The sequence below is a fragment of the Gadus morhua genome, chromosome 15 (assembly GCF_902167405.1).
Source record: "Gadus morhua chromosome 15, gadMor3.0, whole genome shotgun sequence".
NCBI lineage: Eukaryota > Metazoa > Chordata > Actinopteri > Gadiformes > Gadidae > Gadus > Gadus morhua.
The window spans coordinates 19744340-19764007 of NC_044062.1; the positions used below are offsets into that span (position 1 = coordinate 19744340).

Genomic DNA, 19668 nt, shown 5'->3' on the forward strand with positions numbered 1-19668 from the left:
TCATGTACACATGTTCCTGACTGACTGTTATTCATTTTCATTACAGAACATATTTTCAAAGGGGTGGCCGATCCAGTATACCCCCCTTAGTGAACTCGGGGCACCACCCGGATAAATGCTGCCAAAATTCTGTGGGAAAATAGTCACTATTGTATTGTCAGGCCCCAATTGTTGTCTACCAGCTTTTCTGAGACCTTTTGGGTTGATTATGGTTTTCAAAACACGTATTTAAATGTGATAGTGGTAAACCAGGTTGCTTTTATTTTTAAAGGAATATGAAGTTTGTTTTGGATGTGCCGTACTTGGGATGTTATTTCTGTCACCATGTTGTAGTTCCTCCATGAGGAGGATGGTGAATGGGGCTGTGCTCTGACTCATCTTGTTGTGTCTGCTAGCAGGACAAAGGAGAGCGGGTATGAACAGGTCAAGGTCTCTCCGTGCCGCTTCCTCACTCCCACTTCTAATCCTACCTCCTTTTCCCCCTCTGCTTCTCTGTTTTCCCTGCAAACATCAACTCTGTGTGGGTGTGTCTGTGTGTGTGTGTGTGTGTGTTTGTGTGTGTGTGTGTGTGTCTGTGTGTGTGTGAGTTTCTATGTGTGTGTGTTTGTCTGTATGTGTATGTGAGGGTTTTTGTGCTTGTGTGTGTGTGCGCATGCGTGCATGTGTGTTGTGTCAGGAACGATGCAGCATTGGGGTGCTCAGAAATAGGCAATAAGCCAAAACGAGGAGCATGGGAAAATAGTGCCACTCAAAGTGTGGTCTTTTGTGTGTGGGAGACCGATGACAGTTCACAAGCCTGCATGCACGTATTCGTCCAAACTCAAGGGCCGTTGGCGACTAAGTAACACCTTGAGATAAACCCTGCATGATTGTACACAATTACACACACATACACACACACAGGCCTCTATATGCACAGCTTGGTTTGGTCAAATATGTATAACCACAAATTTTATGTGCTACACATGAACCTTGTAAGAGGGCCCAATTTGATTGGTTCGCTATCTCGGGATATTGGGCAATATCCCATGATTGAGATCTCAAACACGGATATTGTTTAGCGCGCGTGACGGTCTTCTCGTCACTCTAATAAAAACAAATAAACCGCTAATAAAAACAAATAAATCCCGGCAAAAAGTGTTTTTGGAGTGTTCACGTGTACTAAAACAATTATTCACCTAACCTTCAGCGAATAATTGTTAAATAGTGCCGACAAGTTAGTGACTCATTGTATTCATACTACAGTGTAGGAGACTCAATTCAACATTCTCTTTCCGTGTGTCCTTCAGTGTCTGTGTGTGTGTGCCCACAAAGAGTAACTCTAGCGTGCACATTGTTGTGGATGTTAAGGCGTCTCACAAAGCCCTTGCATGGAACCAAAGTGTGGCATAGCGGAGGTGGCCTTGAGCCATGCGCACATCCTGCACACGCACCTGACACCTCTCAGGCTGCTTAGTCCGGCCCTCCCCCGGGCCCCCCCACGCAGAGGGGCCCTCCTGAGGGGAAACCCGCACTCTGAGCGGACTGAGGGGAAGCTCAAGCTTGTGTGTGTGTGTTTTTGTCGTATGAACTTCGATTACGAGGAGGTTTATATGATAAGCACATACCTTTATACTTTCTTTGCATGATATGAAACATTTGAATGCTTGAATCAGTTATATTTCTGTTTTCGCTTTATAATGTCAGTGCTTGGAATATATGTTTCGACTTTCTTAAACATTTATCTGTGTTATCTTTCTGAGTTTTAAGGCCTGCATGAAATAAAGGAACATGATTCCAATATGTTCAAAGGAGATATTAGTTAATTCTGAGAGGATGTTATGTTGTTTCTTGGTGGGAAGGACACTATGAATACAGCAGGTGTGTCTATTAGTGGAGTGGGGCTTTTACTATGGTATCTAGGTCCAGGTGTGTGTTACCAGTTGGTTTGAAGATTTCAGGTCTACTTTTATCTGTTAGATAGTTCCAGGTCCTGAGGACAGGTTCTTTGTAAGGCTGTCAGCCTCCGGTTTCCATAGTAATAAATGACCCGCATTCCTTTTGAATATCACCTCGCCGCCTCACTCTCCTCCCTAGCCACCCGTTACCTCCTCTCACAATGCACTTTTATTTTGAATGTCCATCTCTCATTTGATGTTCCATCTGTCATTTTTATTTTGTCCTTCCTCTTGCATTGCTTTGCCACGTCAACCTTATCCATCCACCGCATCCCTGTCTCTATCTCACATTTTCTTTTTACTTCATGTTGTTTTCCTCCCCCAATTGTCATTCCCATCCATTGCCCATCCTAACCGTTTTCATTCTCATCTGTTGTCATTCCTACCCGTTGTCATTTCACTCCGGTCATTCCCATCCGTTGTCATTTCTTCCTATACGATTATTCCTATTCGGTCATCCCATCCGGTCATTCCCATCCCCATCACTCCGGCCATTGGTCCATGTCCCCTCACCCTCCTGCTCCTCACCTGGTCTGGTCTGTCTTGCAGTGTTGCTACTGGAGACGATCGAGAACGACGACATCGGGAGGAAGACACTGAAGATCACAGACTTTGGTCTGGCTCGGGAGTGGCACAACACCACCAAGATGTCCGCCGCAGGAACCTACTCCTGGATGGCCCCTGAGGTCATCAAGTCCTCGCTCTTCTCTAAAGGCAGTGACGTATGGAGGTATGGACAGCGAGGATATCTGTCTCTCTCTCTATCTGTCTCTCTGTCTCTCTCTCTCTCTCTTTCTCTCTCTCTCTCTCTCTCTCTCTCTCTCTCTATCTGTTTCTCTATCTGTTTCTGTCTCTCGATCTGTCTCTGTCTCTTTATTTCTTTTGGTTTTATTAGTAGGACATTTATTAAAGACTTGTTTCTAAAGCAAAGCAATAAATGAATCAATTAACAATAATACTGATACAACTGATAAAATAGCTAATCAAACATAATAATTATTTGCATATCTATTATTTCATTTTTATCATTTAAATAATTTTCCCGTTCATATATTGAATGCATAAGCACTTTATAATGTAAGAGGACATTTTCAGGTGCACTTAAAGGTCTGTGTTTGTCTTCCGTGTGTGTGTCCATTCCGCCGTCTGTCTGTCCGTGCGTGCGTGCGTCCATGTCTCCAGCTACGGGGTGCTGCTGTGGGAGCTGCTGACGGGGGAGGTGCCGTACCGGGGGATCGACGGGCTGGCCGTGGCCTACGGCGTGGCCGTCAACAAGCTGACCCTGCCCATCCCCTCCACCTGCCCCGAGCCCTTCGCCAAGCTCATGGAAGGTAGGCTGAGCAGTGTGTGTGTTTTGGTGTGTGCTTGTTTGTGTGTTTGTGTGTGTGTGTGTGTGTGTGTGTGTGTGTGTGTGTGTGTGTGTGTGTGTGTGTGTGTGTGTGTGTGTGTGTATGTGTGTGTGTGTGTGTGTGTGTGTGTGTGTGACGTGTGTGTGTGAGACGTGCATTGATATAAATCAACGTAGAATACAGCGTCTTTTATTACGTTGTAAAATACGCAGACACCGTTTTTTACACCGCCTTTCCTCAACACTACCAGATTCTCAAAGCCAGTAACTATAAACCTTCTTCACCTAAACAACGATAAAAAAGTCTGACCACACAGGCCATTAATGATCTTTCTCTCCTTCTCACTGTGCATTCACTTCACTACACTATACGGACCTAGGCTGTTTCGGGTGTTTAATCCATGTTCACTTCAGTAATACACTGTATATTATTAACTATGATTTACAGGCCATATATTCCTCTTAATGTTCAGTGTGGGTGTTTAATCAATAGGCATTATTAACTTACCTTTTGTTCACATCAATGTGGTCTCGTTCGTTCTACTAGGCTACTACATGACTGCCTATACATATACATTTGTGTCCACTAGGGGTCATACAAATACTTTAAATCGAAAATTCAACTCACTCCGGTTGTTGTCTATACAAATAAAACGCAGATTAAACGCATATAATGACGGGTAGAAATGCGTATCGAAGACCAAGTCATCAGTGGTTTTTGCAATTGCACTGAATCGGTAATTTGAAAAGCATTTGTGTTTATACCATCACAACATGATCCTGCTATCGTAGCTTCTGGTGAGACGAGAAATATGTAATTTCTATTAACATATATTAACACGATATCGATGACATCAGCTCCATCACAAATGAGTAACCTCCCCCACTTCAATGGAGAGGGAAATATTGTTAGACTAGTTGGTATTTGGATGCAGTAGAACAATTTTTTAACAATCTTCAAGTTTAATGAGTTAATGAAGATTGCCTATTGGTATTGCTAGGCGAAATATGGATCCATACATTAGTTTCTGGAATAAACTGAGACTAAGGTGGTGATCCAAGTGTAAATCAACGTTAGTCGACTCTACAATGTATTGCTGAAGTGAGCATTGATTAAACACCCGAAACAGCCTTGGTACACACAGTGTAGTGAAGTGAATAGACAGCGAGAATGAGAGAAAGATCATTAATGACCTGGTGTGTTCTGACTTTGGTAATCGTTGATTGGCTGAAGAAGTTTCATACTTACTGGCTTTGAGAATCAAGAGGAACTCATTTAATTATTTTGAAAATGTGCTATTGAACGTGTTAAAAAGCGTGTTAAATCTGTTAATTTAATAAAATGAAACAATGTCAAAGCTGTGTATTTAACACAGACTTCAATGTATACATACTTGGTATATATCAATACATAATATACATATTATTTATTCTATAGTATATATACATCTACGATAAGGCCTGACTCTTTTTGTATTGGCCTTCCTTAGCATTCTTGCATGCGCACATTATATCTCTATATATATTTTTGAAGTACACAAAGTGCCATCAGGCCGTATTAACCCTTAGATATACGGGTCGTGTGTGTTCCATGCAGAGTGCTGGGACCAGGACCCCCACGTGCGGCCCTCCTTCTCCTGCATCCTGGAGCAGCTGTCGGCCATCGAGGAGGCGGTGATGGCCACCATGCCCCAGGAATCCTTCCACAGCATGCAGGACGACTGGCGCGTGGAGATCCAGGAGATGTTCGACGAGCTCAGGACCAAAGAGAAGGTGGGGTGTGTGTGTGTGTGTGTGTGTGTGTGTGTGTGTGTGTGTGTGTGTGTGTGTGTGTGTGTGTGCGTGTACTGTAGAGTGTTGCACATGCACGCTTACGCCCATTTGCACGCGCACGTGTGGAAGGTTTACATTATGTTTGCACTTTCAATCATAATGTGGCCTTTTATCGATCAATGCTCACATAGAAAAGAGATATTAACGATTCTGTCTTCATGGTCGTTTTTTTTCTCTCTCTTTCTGTCTCGGTCCGTCTCAGACACTAGGTGTGTCTGATTGAAAACTCCCACAGGTAGAACTCAGTGTACTCAATGCAAGGGAGATGATGCTTCCTGCAGGCTGGGGCCTTAGTTGCTAATATGTACTGGTGCTCAGGACGGCTCTGGGGGACTTGACATGTGTAATCGCCTGCCCTCCAACAGACGGGCTAATCACACGTTTAACAAAAACAAGCATTTAGCGTTGAGGTGCTTTAGCGCACTTCCCCTTGTTAAGACTTTAATCTGCTTCCTGTGTGAGACTCCCATCGCTAGCTTAAAGGGGGAGGTGCTAATTCGATGGAAGTTTGGGATGGGGAGGGGCGTGGGGAAGGGGGAGGGGAGTTTCAGCATGTTGATTTAGATGGGTTGGATGGGGTAAAAAAAATAAAACTAACACTGAGTAGGCTCAGTCTGCATGCTACTGGTTTTAGGTTACGTTGCTCCTGCTGGCTAAGATTATATATCATGTCTGGTTGTAGAAAAGTAAAATAATGTTCAGCTTCATATTGGCTTTATGCTTAATTGTGTTCTAACAAATCCTTCCTTTATCCTCTGATGGCACATACTTGGGGTGCTTAAGTTTTAAGCCATTGGGAAAGTTAATAAGTTATTTCATATTAGGGGCAAACTGAGACAATGAGCATTTTTCCCAGCGGTGAAAATGGTCACATGGCCGTGTCCATAATGATATTCATTGACTCTCAGCACCACAGTTCGACCGCATTACAGGGTGGACCTCTTGAAACACGGTAATGCTGTTTATCTCTGCAGTCAGCGGTGTTCCCACAGCGATTCCCTGAGAAGGTTTCCCAAATAAGCCACTCCATAAGCAACTGCAACCGCCGATTTCCTGTCCAGATTTGCCAGTAATCTGCATCTCTGTGGGTGGCTTGTTGGGGGGCGACCACTTTAAAGCTGCTTTATGGAAGTCATCCAGTCAGGATTATACACGCTAAGCAAAGAGCAATTAAAGTAAGAATAGGAAGGGGATGGAGAGCTGAGCCAGTCATGAGAAAAACTTAAAAGCCGTTTTGTTCTTGTGACGACGGAACTCCATCGCTTGTGTGTTTTATAATATCACACTAGAGCAGGCTGTGTCTTACATAGATGTCTGTCTGTCTGTCAGTACCTGGGTCATGCATCTCATCCCCAATGTGGTCTTCTTTTCGACACATACTGCCTTTGAAAGAGCTTGGCCTTATCATAGAGGATAATAGGCAAATTGGTCGATACTTGTCTTTATGTTCCTTAATGTAGCTTTTGGTTTTTCGCAACTGAAACACTGTCTCACCTATTCTCTCTTTAACTCTCTGGAATATGTCTGTGGCTTCCTGTTTGGAAAGGTTGGCTGTGCGCGACCTTTCTACTAGGCTAGGGGTGAGGCCGGCCAAGACCTCCTGACACCACGTGGTCCGTCCTGGACCCAGCGCTGCTGGACTCTGTTCAAGGCCTCCCGTTTGGAAAGGCTGGCTCTGCGACTTCTATCTGGTTCCTCTTCCAGACGTTGTGTTTTAACCACTCTCTTTATCCTTCCCCCCAACCCCACCAGGAGCTGCGCTCGCGGGAGGAGGAGCTGTCGCGGGCCGCCCTGCAGCAGAAGTCCCAGGAGGAGCTGCTGAAGCGGCGGGAGCAGCAGTTGGCGGAGCGGGAGATCAACGTGCTGGAGCGGGAGCTCAACATCCTCATCTTCCAGCTCAACAAGGACAAGCCCAACGTCAAGAAGAGGAAGGGCAAGTTCAAGCGCTCCCGCCTAAAGCTGAAGGACGGCAACCGCATCAGCCTGCCCTCGGGTGAGTGTGTGTGTGTGTGTGTGTGTTTGTGTGTGTGTGTGTGTGTGTGTGAGTGGGCATATGTGGATTAGTGTGTGTGTGTGTGTGTGTGTGTGTGACTGTGCATGTGTGTGCTTGCTTGCGTGTGTGTGCGTGCGTGCGTGCACACGTATGGCTGTCCAGGTGTGATTGCGTAGGGATGTGTGTGTGTGTGTATATGTACGTGCGGGTGTACGTACGTGTGTGCGTGTGTGTGTGTGTGTGTGTGTGTGTGTGTGTGTGTGTGTGTGTGTGTGTGTGTGTTTGGGTGTGTGTGAGTGCTTGTGTGCATACAGGTTTGTGTGTTCTTATTGAACAACCGCATGTTATCCTCAGTGCCTAGCCTTTCATGCTTGTTTATAGGCCAGGGCTTCACATGACGTGTCATGCCCGTTTGTTGTGATGTCACAGATTTCCAACACAAGATCACGGTGCAGGCCTCGCCCTCAATGGACAAGAGGCGGAGTCTTCACAGCACAAACTCCTCCCCTCCCAGTAGCCCCACCCTCATCCCGCGACTACGAGCCATTCAGCGTAAGACCACTGTCTCACACGTTCTGTCTGTCTGAGTCTGAGACTCTCTGAGCACACAGTGGGGGAAGCCCCAGTCAGGTGGTTCATGGACAAGTTCATTCATAAATACCATGATGCAAATGATACTAAAAGACCCAATATGGAGTGCAAGGCTACAAGAGCACATGTTATCCATTCTTCTAGAACATCAAGATTTCTATTGCTCTGTCTTTTGCACTCACAGACGGAGACACACACACACACACACATGCACAGACATAACAACTATTTCTGACTTGAAACACAGTTTAGGACAGTCCTTCCCGGACCTGCAACAACATTGTAGTATCGGAGAAACAAAAGTCAAAACAATCCAATCCAATCCATACAGTGCGCCTGTTCTAACCATCCATAATTCCCCTTGGTCTGGATGGGGTCCTGGCGTGACGGCTCCTGTGTTATGCTTCCCTCCCTCAGTGCAGTGTCGTCCGCACAGGGACAGTCTGTATGTTTACCAGCAGGAGGTGGATCTCACCAGCGAGTTGGCTGCAGACCACTCAGGGCTCAGGAGCAAAGGCAAGCCATGGGCTGCTCGGTCGCCCCCTCGCCCGGACCGCGGGCCCAGCCCTGTCCTGTCCTCCTTATATATACGGCTCAGAGAAAAGCAGCCGGTGGTCTGCTGGTGGTTGGCTCAAAACTCGTGGGACGCTGAAAAAAATGGATCGTCTCTGTGTTTGATCAACTCGGTTTGGGCAACTGGGTCTTGGTTGGTGTTGCAGGTTTCCTGTGTGGGATTCTAACCCCGTTTCTACGGTGTGCTGTGGTGTTATTGTGTTCAGGATGGCTGCAGTTTACCACCTTAACATCTCTTTTTGTGTGTCGATAACCTCACATTTTGGGAGTTGGTGGGGGTGTGGTGGTCTCACACGTCTTTCCCTTCTTGTTTGTTTTGACCAATCATGTAGCTGCAGGCAGGGATCTGTAAGCTTGTGATTGGGTAACACAAACTCAGCCAGCACAAGTAAACTATGAAAAGGTGTTTGTAAAGCTTTGAATCCAACACCATGTAGAAGCCACTATAGACATACATCTATTAAAAACCCTTATGAAAGCTTTATCCACTCGCACAAATCTGCCCCAGGCAGATATAGCTTTCATAAGGGTTTTGGCTTTAACAGAGTAGGACGGCTGGATCTGAGATCAGGGGTCAGAAACACCTGTTTTTGTTACATTAAACCTAATCCATCTCTACGTGTTTGACTAAAATGCTCATTCTCTGGTTGCAACGTCGTTTGCCCTTCAAGAAGAGGGCCGTCAACAGAAAAACATAAAAAATAACATTGGAATGAAATCCCAGCCATTGTCCTTCCCCGTACGTTACCATTGAAAGAGCATCAAAGGATACCACTTCCTGTAACAGTGGGGACCTTCCCAGTACGGTCATCACAGTCTCATCAACTAACACATTCAGCATACGGGGAGGGGGTCAGCCCGGTTGTGTCGGTGCCGGTGTATCCAGTAACCGTGACGACGTGGTTCTCCTCCCCACAGTGACCCTGGATGAGAGCAACCGGACGTGGGGCCGCAGCACCCTCTTCCGGCCCGAGGAGTTCGACGACGTGAAGAAGGGCATCAAGAAGAAGGGCCGGACCTGGGGCCCCAGCTCGGTGCAGAGCAAGGAGCGGCCCGCCACCGCCGAGAGGTGAGGGGCGCACACACGCAGGGCATGTACACACACACATGGAGACGCGCGCATGCGCACACACAAACACGTACACGTGCAGACATAGCTAAGCAGCGCAGTCAATCCAAAACTAACTCTTCCGGGCTGAAAGGGTTTTCAGCCCGGAAGAGTTCTTGTACTTTACTGAAAACATGTTTTATATTCTATACATTTTAGTCAAATAGAATAGACAATTGTCGACAGAACCGTTTTCAATTGAAACAACGTGATGTTGTGTTTACCTTGTGTGTGTAGCATTTATTATGTTTACATATTTACAAAACCTGCGTGTGGTTGTGTGTGTGTATCAGAGTTCGACCCCTCTCTGATGGCAACAACCCGTGGTCCACCAGTCTGCTGAAGACCCAGAAGTCCGTCCCCCTGGCGGCGCTGTTCGCTGAACAAGGTGAGGCGGGCCCCCAGCCGCCTTATAGGGGCCCCACAGCTGAACAAGGTGAGGCGGGCCCCCAGCCGCCTTATAGGGGCCCCACTGCTGAACAAGGTGAGGCGGGCCCCCAGCCATCTTATAGGGGCCCCACAGCTGAGCAAGGTGAGGCGGGCCCCCAGCCATCTTATAGGGGCCCGTCAGCCGAACCCCTACTCTCTCCTCAGTCATTGCTACTTTCTTCCAGATCACTTTGACATTTGCAAAACCAAACCCCAAAATTCTAGCCTGGCTCCGCCCGCCTAAGTACTACCGTTCAATTTGAATTTCCCGGTCTGGTCTGGGTCTGCGGTATGTTAGTGGGTTTTCTCTGTCTAAATGTTCTGCGTCCAATCAGCGAACAGAGGGAGTGGCTGAGATCAATGACGTTAAAGTCAGCTCTCGTTGACGGGCATCTTCACGCACAGTGATTGGTTTGTTTACAACCTGCGTGCAACGTGATTCCCGGCCAAACGTTAGCGATTGGTTATGGCAGATCCAGAGTGGCACTGGGCAGATCCAATAGTTTTAAACTTCAACAGACACCCGCCTTCAAGTGAGTTAACGTTTGTCAATTGAGTAGGTCCAGACTCTCTGTGCAAATGAAATGAAGTACGAGAGTACTTCATTTAGTAGTTAGAAATCCAGAGTAGTATTAGAAATTGATCCTGCCTTAAATGCTCAAATATCGGATAGGACATGACAATGGAGTCAAATCGCCCTCTACTGGTTAAATGCATGCTATTGCAGGAACCACCTGTTACTGGCCGTTTTGGATATTTCATATATGAACTATAAACAAAATGATGCCTTGTTTATGTTGCTAAATTGTATTGTATATATTGTGTGCACGTCTGGTACACTTCAGCACTGAAGTGTTTGTGACTGGGTTTCTGCCTCTCCATTGAGGCATTCATCAAAAATCCTTGTCCACCCATGTCATGTTTTAATGAACAACTGTTCTGTTACCAGCAGGGGGCGGCAAAGACGACACCTACTCCCCAGACGGCGGAGATGGTGGCAGCAGCAGCAGCTCGAAACCAAAGCAACTCAAGTTCCCCAACCAGGTGTACATCGACCTACCTCTGTGGAGGGAGGACCCGGAGGCCCAGGGCACCGGGGCCGCTCCCTGCTGGCCGGGCGGGGAGCTTGGGACCGCGGGGGGGCCGGAGTGTCCCGAGGACCCCTGCACCACCACATCCACCTCCTCCACCTCCACAACCCCCCAGGTCACGCCCACCAACAGCCTGAAGCGTGCCTCGGCGCGACGCCGGACCGACGCGGTGCTGTACGGATGCGGGGCCCTGCTGGCCTCGCTGGCACTGGGCTACGACCTGCGGGAGGCCCTCAGGAGCCCCGAGGATGCCGGGGAGCCGCAGCGCGAGGAGAAGAAGAAGAAGGAGGGGCTCTTCCAGCGCGCCACCCGCTTCCGACGCAGCACCTCTCCACCGGGAGGCCGCGCCCCCCGCAAGGAGGAGCCCGCCTCTGGCCACTCCCCCGGCCACGCCCCCGGACCCGTCAATCTCATCTCCATGTCGGCCATCGTGGAGGGCAACGCCTCCAGTGGTGTGCTGCGGACGGGGGGAGGCGGGGGTGCGGACGGGGACCCGGGGGGGAAGGGGGAGAGTCCGGACGCCGTGGCCGGGGTGGAGGGGCAGCAGGATACGGTGGCAGGAGCAGCTCGGACCCAGAGCCAGCCCCCGGCACAGACACCCAGCCCGGCACCAGAGCCGGGGCACCCGGTCCCAGGACTACGGTTACGGAGGAGGAAGTCCTCCTCCACCAGCCCCAGTAGTGAGTAACACAGGCTATAGTAGTGAGTAACACAGGCTGTAGTAGTTAGTAACACAGGCTATAGTAGTGAGTAACACAGGCTATAGTAGTGAGTAACACAGGCTATTGTAGTGAGTAACACAGGCTATAGTAGTGAGTAACACAGGCTATAGTAGTGAGTAACACAGGCTAAAGTAGTGAGTAACACAGGCTATAGTAGTGAGTAACACAGGCTATAGTATTGAGTAACACAGGGACCACTGTAGTGAGTAACACAGGCTATAGTAGTGAGTAACACAGGGACTACAGTAGTGAGTAACACAGTTTATAGTAGTGAGTAACACAGGCTATAGCAGTGAGTAACACAGGCTATAGTAGTGAGTAAAACAGGCTATAGTAGTGAGTAACACAGGGACTACAGTAGTGAGTAACACAGGCTATTGTAGTGAGTAACACAGGCTATAGTAGTGAGTAACACAGGCTATAGTAGTGAGTAACACAGGCTATAGTAGTGAGTAACACATGGACTACTGTCGTGAGTAACACAGGGACTACTGTAGTGAGTAACACAGGGACTACTGTAGTGAGTAACAAAGGATATAGTAGTGAGTAACACAGGGACCACTGTAGTGGGTAACACAGGCTATAGTAGTGAGTAACACAGGCTATAGTAGTGAGTAACACAGGCTATAGTAGTGAGTAACACAGGCTATAGTAGTGAGTAACACAGGCTATAGTAGTGAGTAACACAGGCTATTGTAGTGAGTAACACAGGCTATAGTAGTGAGTAACACAGGCTATAGTAGTGAGTAACACAGGCTATAGTATTGAGTAACACAGGGACTACTGTAGTGAGTAACACAGGCTTTAGTAGTGAGTAACACAGGGACTACAGTAGTGAGTAACACAGTTTATAGTAGTGAGTAACACAGGCTATAGCAGTGAGTAACACAGGCTATAGTAGTGAGTAAAACTGGCTATAGTAGTGAGTAACACAGGGACTACAGTAGTGAGTAACACAGGCTATTGTAGTGAGTAACACAGGCTATAGTAGTGAGTAACACAGGCTATAGTAGTGAGTAACACAGGCTATAGTAGTGAGTAACACATGGACTACTGTCGTGAGTAACACAGGGACTACTGTAGTGAGTAACACGGGGAATACTGTAGTGAGTAACAAAGGATATAGTAGTGAGTAACACAGGGACCACTGTAGTGAGTAACACAGGCTATAGTAGTGAGTAACACAGGGACCACTGTAGTGAGTAACACAGGCTATAGTAGTGAGTAACACAGGCTATAGTAGTGAGTAACACAGGCTAAAGCAGTGAGTAACACAGGCTATAGTAGTGAGTAACACAGGCTATATTGGTGAGTAACACAGGGACTACTGTAGTGAGTAACACAGGCTATAGTATTGAGTAACACAGGGACCACTGTAGTTAGTAACACAGGCTACAGTAGTGAGTAACACAGGGACTTCAGTAGTGAGTAACTCAGGCTATAGCAGTGAGGTCTACTTTAGCGAGCAACACAGGCTAAAGTAGTGAGGTCTACTTTAGCGAGTAACACAGGCTATAGTAGTGAGTAACACAGGGACCACTGTAGTTAGTAACACAGGCTATAGTAGTGAGTAACACAGGGACTACAGTAGTGAGTAACACAGGCTATAGCAGTGAGGTCTACTTTAGCGAGTAACACAGGCTATAGTAGTGAGTAACACAGGGACCACTGTAGTTAGTAACACAGGCTGTAGTAGTGAGTAACACAGGCTATAGTAATGAGGTCTACAGTAGTGAGGATCACAGGGACTATTACATTCTTAAAAATGCTGACATCTGACAGACACTTCTTAAAATGTAGTGCTATATTACTGTTCAGGCTTTCGCTCTAATGCACAGGGCCTTCCCACTAACTACACCTAGATTTGAGGGGTTGTAGGCAAGGCAAGGCAAGGCAACTTTAATTATATAGCACTTTTCATACACAAGGCAGACTCAAAGTGCTTCACATATAAACATTGTCATACAATAAAATAAAATAATAGGTAAGTAAAAGAAAAACATATGCAAAAAAATAGAAAGTTAAAAAGGCATTTTTGTATTAAAATAGAAAATATAGGCAAAGTTATTAAGCAGAAAGCTATAGCAAACATAAAAGTCTTCAGTCTTGTTTTAAAGGTGCTCAGAGTTGGGGCAAGTCTTAAAACCTCTGGGAGTTTATTCCAGCTATTTGTTGCGTAGTAACTAAATCCTGCTTTCCCATGTTTTGTGTTTACTCTGGGGATAATTAACAGATTGGTCTCAGAGCTTCTTAGTGGTCTAAAAGGCTGATGTAGTGGAAGCATATCAGTTAAATATTTTGGGCCCAAACCATGTAGGGATTTATAGGTAAGCAACATGATTTTAAAATCAATTCTCTGACTTACAGGAAGCCAATGTAACGATTTCAGAATTGGTGTAATATGATCAAATTTTTTGGTCTTTGTTAGAACTCTAGCAGCAGCATTCTGAACAAGCTGAAGCTTCCTCAGAGTTTGTTTTGGGAGACCTGTAAAGGTGCGGCCACACCAGACGCGTATCTCGCGTACTTCGCGTATGAAATCGCCATTTTTTCCATAGGGAACCATTGGTTTACGCGCGTATTACGCGTATTACGCGTATTAAGCAACATTTTACGCGCGTATAGCGCGTATGTGGCGCGTATATTTACGCGCAATACGCGCTATACGCGCGTATATCGCGTACATTTCAAGAGTTCAAAAAATTGAACTTTTTACGCGAAGTACGCGAGATACGCGTCTGACGAGACACGCATTGCCCAATCAGCGTTGAGCTTGACCCGACGTCACTGGCAGAGAGTAGTGAGCTTGGACAGAAGCATACGGCCGACATCTTTCTTTATTCTGTGTGGAAATAGTAACATAGTTACGCCATTAAATGCTTTTATGGAAACATTTCTAGCGAGAAATGTGCATTTTACTTTCATAATGTTCACTCGGTGAATGTGAAGGATGTTTGGTTTGATAGTTATGACGAAGAGGGAACGCTCCGTTCACTTGCATGGACAGAGTCTCTGGTTACTAAGCAACCTCAACGTCTTGGCAGACTATTTCTCTGCTGGGAAACACACCAGACACACCATGTGAAGTTATTTAACCCGATTATTGTTATTTATATCCGAGATTATTTAATCTAACCCGATCTAAACTCTATCACCCAAACACGGCGGTGTTGGGGTTTCCTACCTCGGACTCCAGCGCAGCCACGGCCGACAACTTTCTTTATTCTGGGTGGAAATAGTAACATAGTTACGCCATTAAATGCGTTTATGGAAACATTTTTAGCGAGAAATGTGCATTTTACTTTCGTAATGTTCGCTCGGTGAATGTGAAGGATGTTTGGTTTGATAGTTATGACGAAGAGGGAACGCTCCGTTCACTTGCATGGACATGGACTCATCTAGGCGAGTGACGTATGCGCGTATGGCGCGTATTGCGCGTATTGTGCGTATGTGACCATTATTGACACAAAATGGTCAAGCAACATTTTACGCGCGTATCTCGCGTAAAAATTACGCGAGATACGCGTCTGGTGTGGCCGCGCCATAAGGAGACCATTGCAGTAATCAAGCTTACTAGTGATAAAGGCATGTACAAGCTTTTGTAAGTCTTCGGTGGACATGAGCCCTCTAAGTCTTGCTACATTTTTAAGGTGATAATATGCAGATTTTGTAACTGATTTGATGTGACTGTCAAAATGTAAATCTGAATCCATGATAACCCCTAGATTTCTGGCTTTGATTGAGGTTTTCAGGGACAGAGAGTGAAGGTGTTGGGTTACTTTAAGCCTTTCCGTTTTAGAACCAAATACAATTATCTCTGTTTTGTCCTCATTTACTTGAAGGAAATTTCGGCACATCCATTCCTTCACTTGCTCAATGCACTGGCACAGCAGATCTATGGGCCGATAGTCATTTGGTGATAGGGATACATAGATTTGCGTGTCATCAGCATAGCAATGATGGTCAATATTGTTATTTTGCATGATTTGCCCTAGTGGGAGCATGTAGATGTTGAATAAAGAGGGTCCTAAGATCGAACCTTGTGGGACTCCACATGTCACGTTGGTTGATTCTGATACAAAGTCGCCAATGGAAACAAAGTAGTTCCTATTTTGTAGGTAAGACCTGAACCAATTTAAGACAGTGCCTGAAAGCCCCACCCAGTTTTCTAACCTTTCCAGAAGTAATGTATGGTCTACAGCAGTGGTACTCAAGTAGAAATGATGAGGGGCCACAAAAATTTTTTTCAGTGACTCAAGGGGCCGGTCGGTATACGTGTGACTGAGGCCGATATATGCTCTGTTTTAGACGTAACGCGTAAGCACGTAAGATACATAACCCCCCCTTGCGCGGTAAAATATCCCCCCTTACGTGCTTAAGTGCGTCGGCCAAAATTCCTGACTATGCGACTAAAACACTACGGCCCTACGCAGCTCGCAAAGACTGTGATTGGCCAGCTAACCACATCCTTTCAGGAGTCTCACATTTCCGGTTTTACAGCATAATAGCGCAATTTTTAAAAGGCTGTGACAGAAGCGAATGAAGAATTTTGAAGAAGGAGAAGAAGAAAACACAAGAACGAATTATGATAATTATAAATATAAACAAGCCAGCGATTTCCACTTCCACGCCCACAGATTCGTTCGTTGCTCCCCCTACTGTTCTGGCGGAGAATCCCCTTGCAACACGCGCAATCCTTAAGGAACCTTAAAGGAACCGTAAATCAAAACTTGTCTAAAACAAGTCCCTTGTGTAAATTACGTGCTTACGTCTCTGCGTCTAAAACGACCCTAAATCGGCCTTGACTGCTGCTGAGATGGACTGTCTGCCTCGAGTTTGGGAGGGCTGAAGCGGTCTGTGGGCTGGAGTGCTATCTGTTTATCGTTGCAACCCCCAGCCTCGTATTGAGATCGCGGCGCGCGGTTTCAAAATAAGAGCGCCCAGCACGATTTTTTTTATTTTTTTTTTTATTATTTTTTTTTTAATAATTAAAAAAACTTTTCAAAACAGCTCGAGGGCCATTAATAGACACCCCGCGGGCCACAAAAGGCCCGCGGGCCGCTACTTGAGTATGACTGGTCTACAGTGTCGAATGCAGCACTGAGGTCAAGTAGCATTAGTATTGAGGTTTTGCCAGAGTCTGTGTTAAGACGGATGTCGTTTACAACTTTAATAAGGGCGGTCTCAGTGCTGTGCAGGGGTCGAAATCCTGATTGGAAGGTGTCATAGCAACCAGTTGATGCCAGGAAGTGATTTAGTTGCTGGAGGACAACTTTCTCAATGATTTTACTTATGAAGGGTAGATTCGATATTGGTCTGTAGTTGTTAATAATAGAGGCATCTAGGCTCCGCTTTTTTAAAAGGGGTTTAATAACTGCAGTTTTCAAAGCTTTTGGGAAATTGACTGACTGGAGAGATTTGTTAACTATCTGCAATATGTCGACTGCTAGGCAGTCGAAAACATTCTTAAAGAGGTTGGTAGGTATAGTATCAAGGCAACAGGTGGATGGCTTTAGTTGTGTCACAGTTTCCACAAGATTTTGAGAGTCTATAACATTAAAGCATGCCATCCTTGCCACGTAATTTTTGCCTGAACAGGGTGGTAGTCCAACATTTTTGTTTGAAGTGGAGATATTGATGGCGCGTCTGATACCTTAAATTTTATCAATATAAAATGCTGCAAACTCATTGCATTTCTGCGTGGAATGGAGATCAGGTGGAATTTCTGTTGGGGGGTTGGTCAGTCTGTCAACAGTTGCAAATAGGGTTTTTGCATTATTAGTGTTGGTTTTAATGATATTGGAGAAAAATGTTTCTCTAGCATTTTTTAAGTCTAAATTGTAGGCACGGAGGCTCTCTTTATAGATATCATGGTGAATATGAAGTTTTGTTTTACGCCAGATGCGTTCAACCTTCCTGCATTCCTTTTTCTGTGCTGTTACAGAAGCAGCTTTTCTCCAGGGTGCCTTTTGCTTTCCAGAAATCGTTTTAACCTTATAAGGTGCAATGACATCTATGACTTTCAAAACTTTCAGGATCAGGAGAACATGGGTTTAGAGGTGGTAGCAAGGAGATGGCCTTTTTAAAAAGTACATTGGAATCTTCATTGATATACCGTTTTTTGACAGTGTTTGATTTTGTCTATATATCGGGAATAAAAGATATGTTAAAGAAAACACAAAAGTGGTCAGACAAGGAAGAATCAGTCACAGAGAGATCAGAAACATTGAGGCCCTTTGTGATAACCAGGTCTAGAGTGTGCCCCTTATAATGAGTAGCCTCTTTCACATGTTGAGACAGTTCAAATGTGTCCAAAATGGCAAAAAGTGTTTTTGCACACTTATTATAACTAGACAGTCAAATTCTGTGGAAATGCTAGACAATAATTCTGTGAAGTCATCGAAAAAATTTGCAGAATATGTGGGTGGCCTGTAAATAATTAATAGGAGAACTCTGGGGGAGCATTTCAATACAGCACTAAGGTATTCGAACGATGGAAAATCACCAAATAACATCTGTTTCCCCTGAAATACATTTTTAAATATAGCAGCAACATCTCCACCTCTTTTTCCAGATCTACATGCATCAAAAAAGTTATTGTTGGGAGGAGCTGTCTCTATCAGAACGGTTGCACTGTTAATTTGTTCCAGCCATGTTTCAGTTAAAAACATAAAATCCAGTTTAGAAGTGGTAATAAAATCATTAACTAAAAATGATTTGTTATTAAGAGACCTCACATTAAGTAGAGCCATCCTGATGGTGTTGTTGATAGGCTTTAAGGTTGTTTTTGGTTTGGAGGCAATAGATATGAGATTTGTGAGGTTAGCAGTGTGTCTAAGTTTCCCTTTGTTTACTCTCTTAGTGGTTACAGCATGAATGCGAAAGTTGCCCTGCTTTGACGTAGGCAACCTTGGGTTCAGCAGATTATGTGAAACTTCCTTTATACTGTGTCTACGGCTGAACCCTTTTTTGTCTCAGTAATACTCATGGCTACTATCAGTATAGTGGGGGGGCTGGGGCGCCGTCCTCTTGGGTGTTATCAACCTGTCGCCATGACTTGGCGATGCAATCAATGACCCAGATATAAGTTTGCTGCCAACATATTCCAGTCTCTTATATTCGGCTGGAAATTCGCAAAGGGAGGAGACATTGGTGCTGGAGAGATCGCTATGGGAGAGATGAGGCTGGGGGTCATAACAAAGGGCAGAGACATTGGGGCTGGAGAGATAGCTATGGGAGAAATAAGGCTGGAGGTCACCACAAAGGGAGGAGACATTGGGGCTGGAGAGATAGCTATGATTGGGGCAGGTTGGCACGGTTCATTTCAGTGACGGGCTAGTCCGGCTGATACATGTCTTCTTCTCAACCTGTGCTCTGATTGTGGCCTGTGCGTCAGACCTTGGCAAGGTCTGTGGGCTGTCTGCTATCTGTGTGTCAGATAGTGGCAGAGTAGGAGGGGGGTGGCCGTTCCTCGCCAAGCCAGCATCAGCGATGGGGGAAGGCACAGTGTTGACGGCGTCGGGCGGGCTGTTGTCTCTCTTCAAGGTCTTCTTCTCAACCTGTGCTCTGATTGTGGCCTGTGCGTCAGACCATGGAGGGGGGTGGCCGTTCCTCGCCAAGCCAGCGTCAGCGATGGGGGAAGGCACAGTGTCGATGGCGTCGGACGGGCTGTTGTCTATCTTTAAGATCTGTGGGCTGTCTGCTATCTGTGTGTCAGATAGTGTAGATGTGTGGTGGAGGCTGTAGTCTCGCTTCTTCTCAACCTGTGCTCTGACTGTGGCCTGTGCGTCAGACCATGGAGATTTGTGGGAAAGCGAGAAGAGAAGATTGTCCCTCAACAGTTTTGAGCCTAACCTGTTTGGGTGTAGGCCATCTGCTCTGAAAAGATATTTGCGCCCCCAGAATAAGTTGAAGTTGTCAATAAAGCCCCTTCCTCTTTCATTGCACACTCTGGAAAGCCATGTATTCAGTGCAAGTAGACGACTGAATCTGTTTATTTCCCTGTCAACTGCTGGTATGGGTCCACTGATGAATGACTTGATG

At 45.9% G+C, this 19668-nt stretch overlaps 1 protein-coding gene across 6 annotated transcripts in view; it reads left to right on the top strand.

Moving 5' to 3' along the window:
- Positions 1 to 19668, top strand: part of map3k21 (mitogen-activated protein kinase kinase kinase 21) — a 31395-nt gene that overhangs the window by 7957 nt on the left and 3770 nt on the right. Inside the window, exons 2-9 of one of the 6 annotated variants that reach the window (XM_030378808.1) lie at positions 2487 to 2667; positions 3120 to 3268; positions 4883 to 5058; positions 6871 to 7111; positions 7541 to 7663; positions 9194 to 9344; positions 9677 to 9867; positions 10762 to 11583. In XM_030378808.1, coding sequence (XP_030234668.1) covers positions 2487 to 2667; positions 3120 to 3268; positions 4883 to 5058; positions 6871 to 7111; positions 7541 to 7663; positions 9194 to 9344; positions 9677 to 9867; positions 10762 to 11583 — 2034 coding nt within the window. The remainder of the gene's footprint in view (positions 1 to 2486; positions 2668 to 3119; positions 3269 to 4882; positions 5059 to 6870; positions 7112 to 7540; positions 7664 to 9193; positions 9345 to 9676; positions 9868 to 10761; positions 11584 to 19668) is intronic. The other 5 variants (XM_030378809.1, XM_030378810.1, XM_030378811.1 and 2 more) reach the window with 5 other exon arrangements.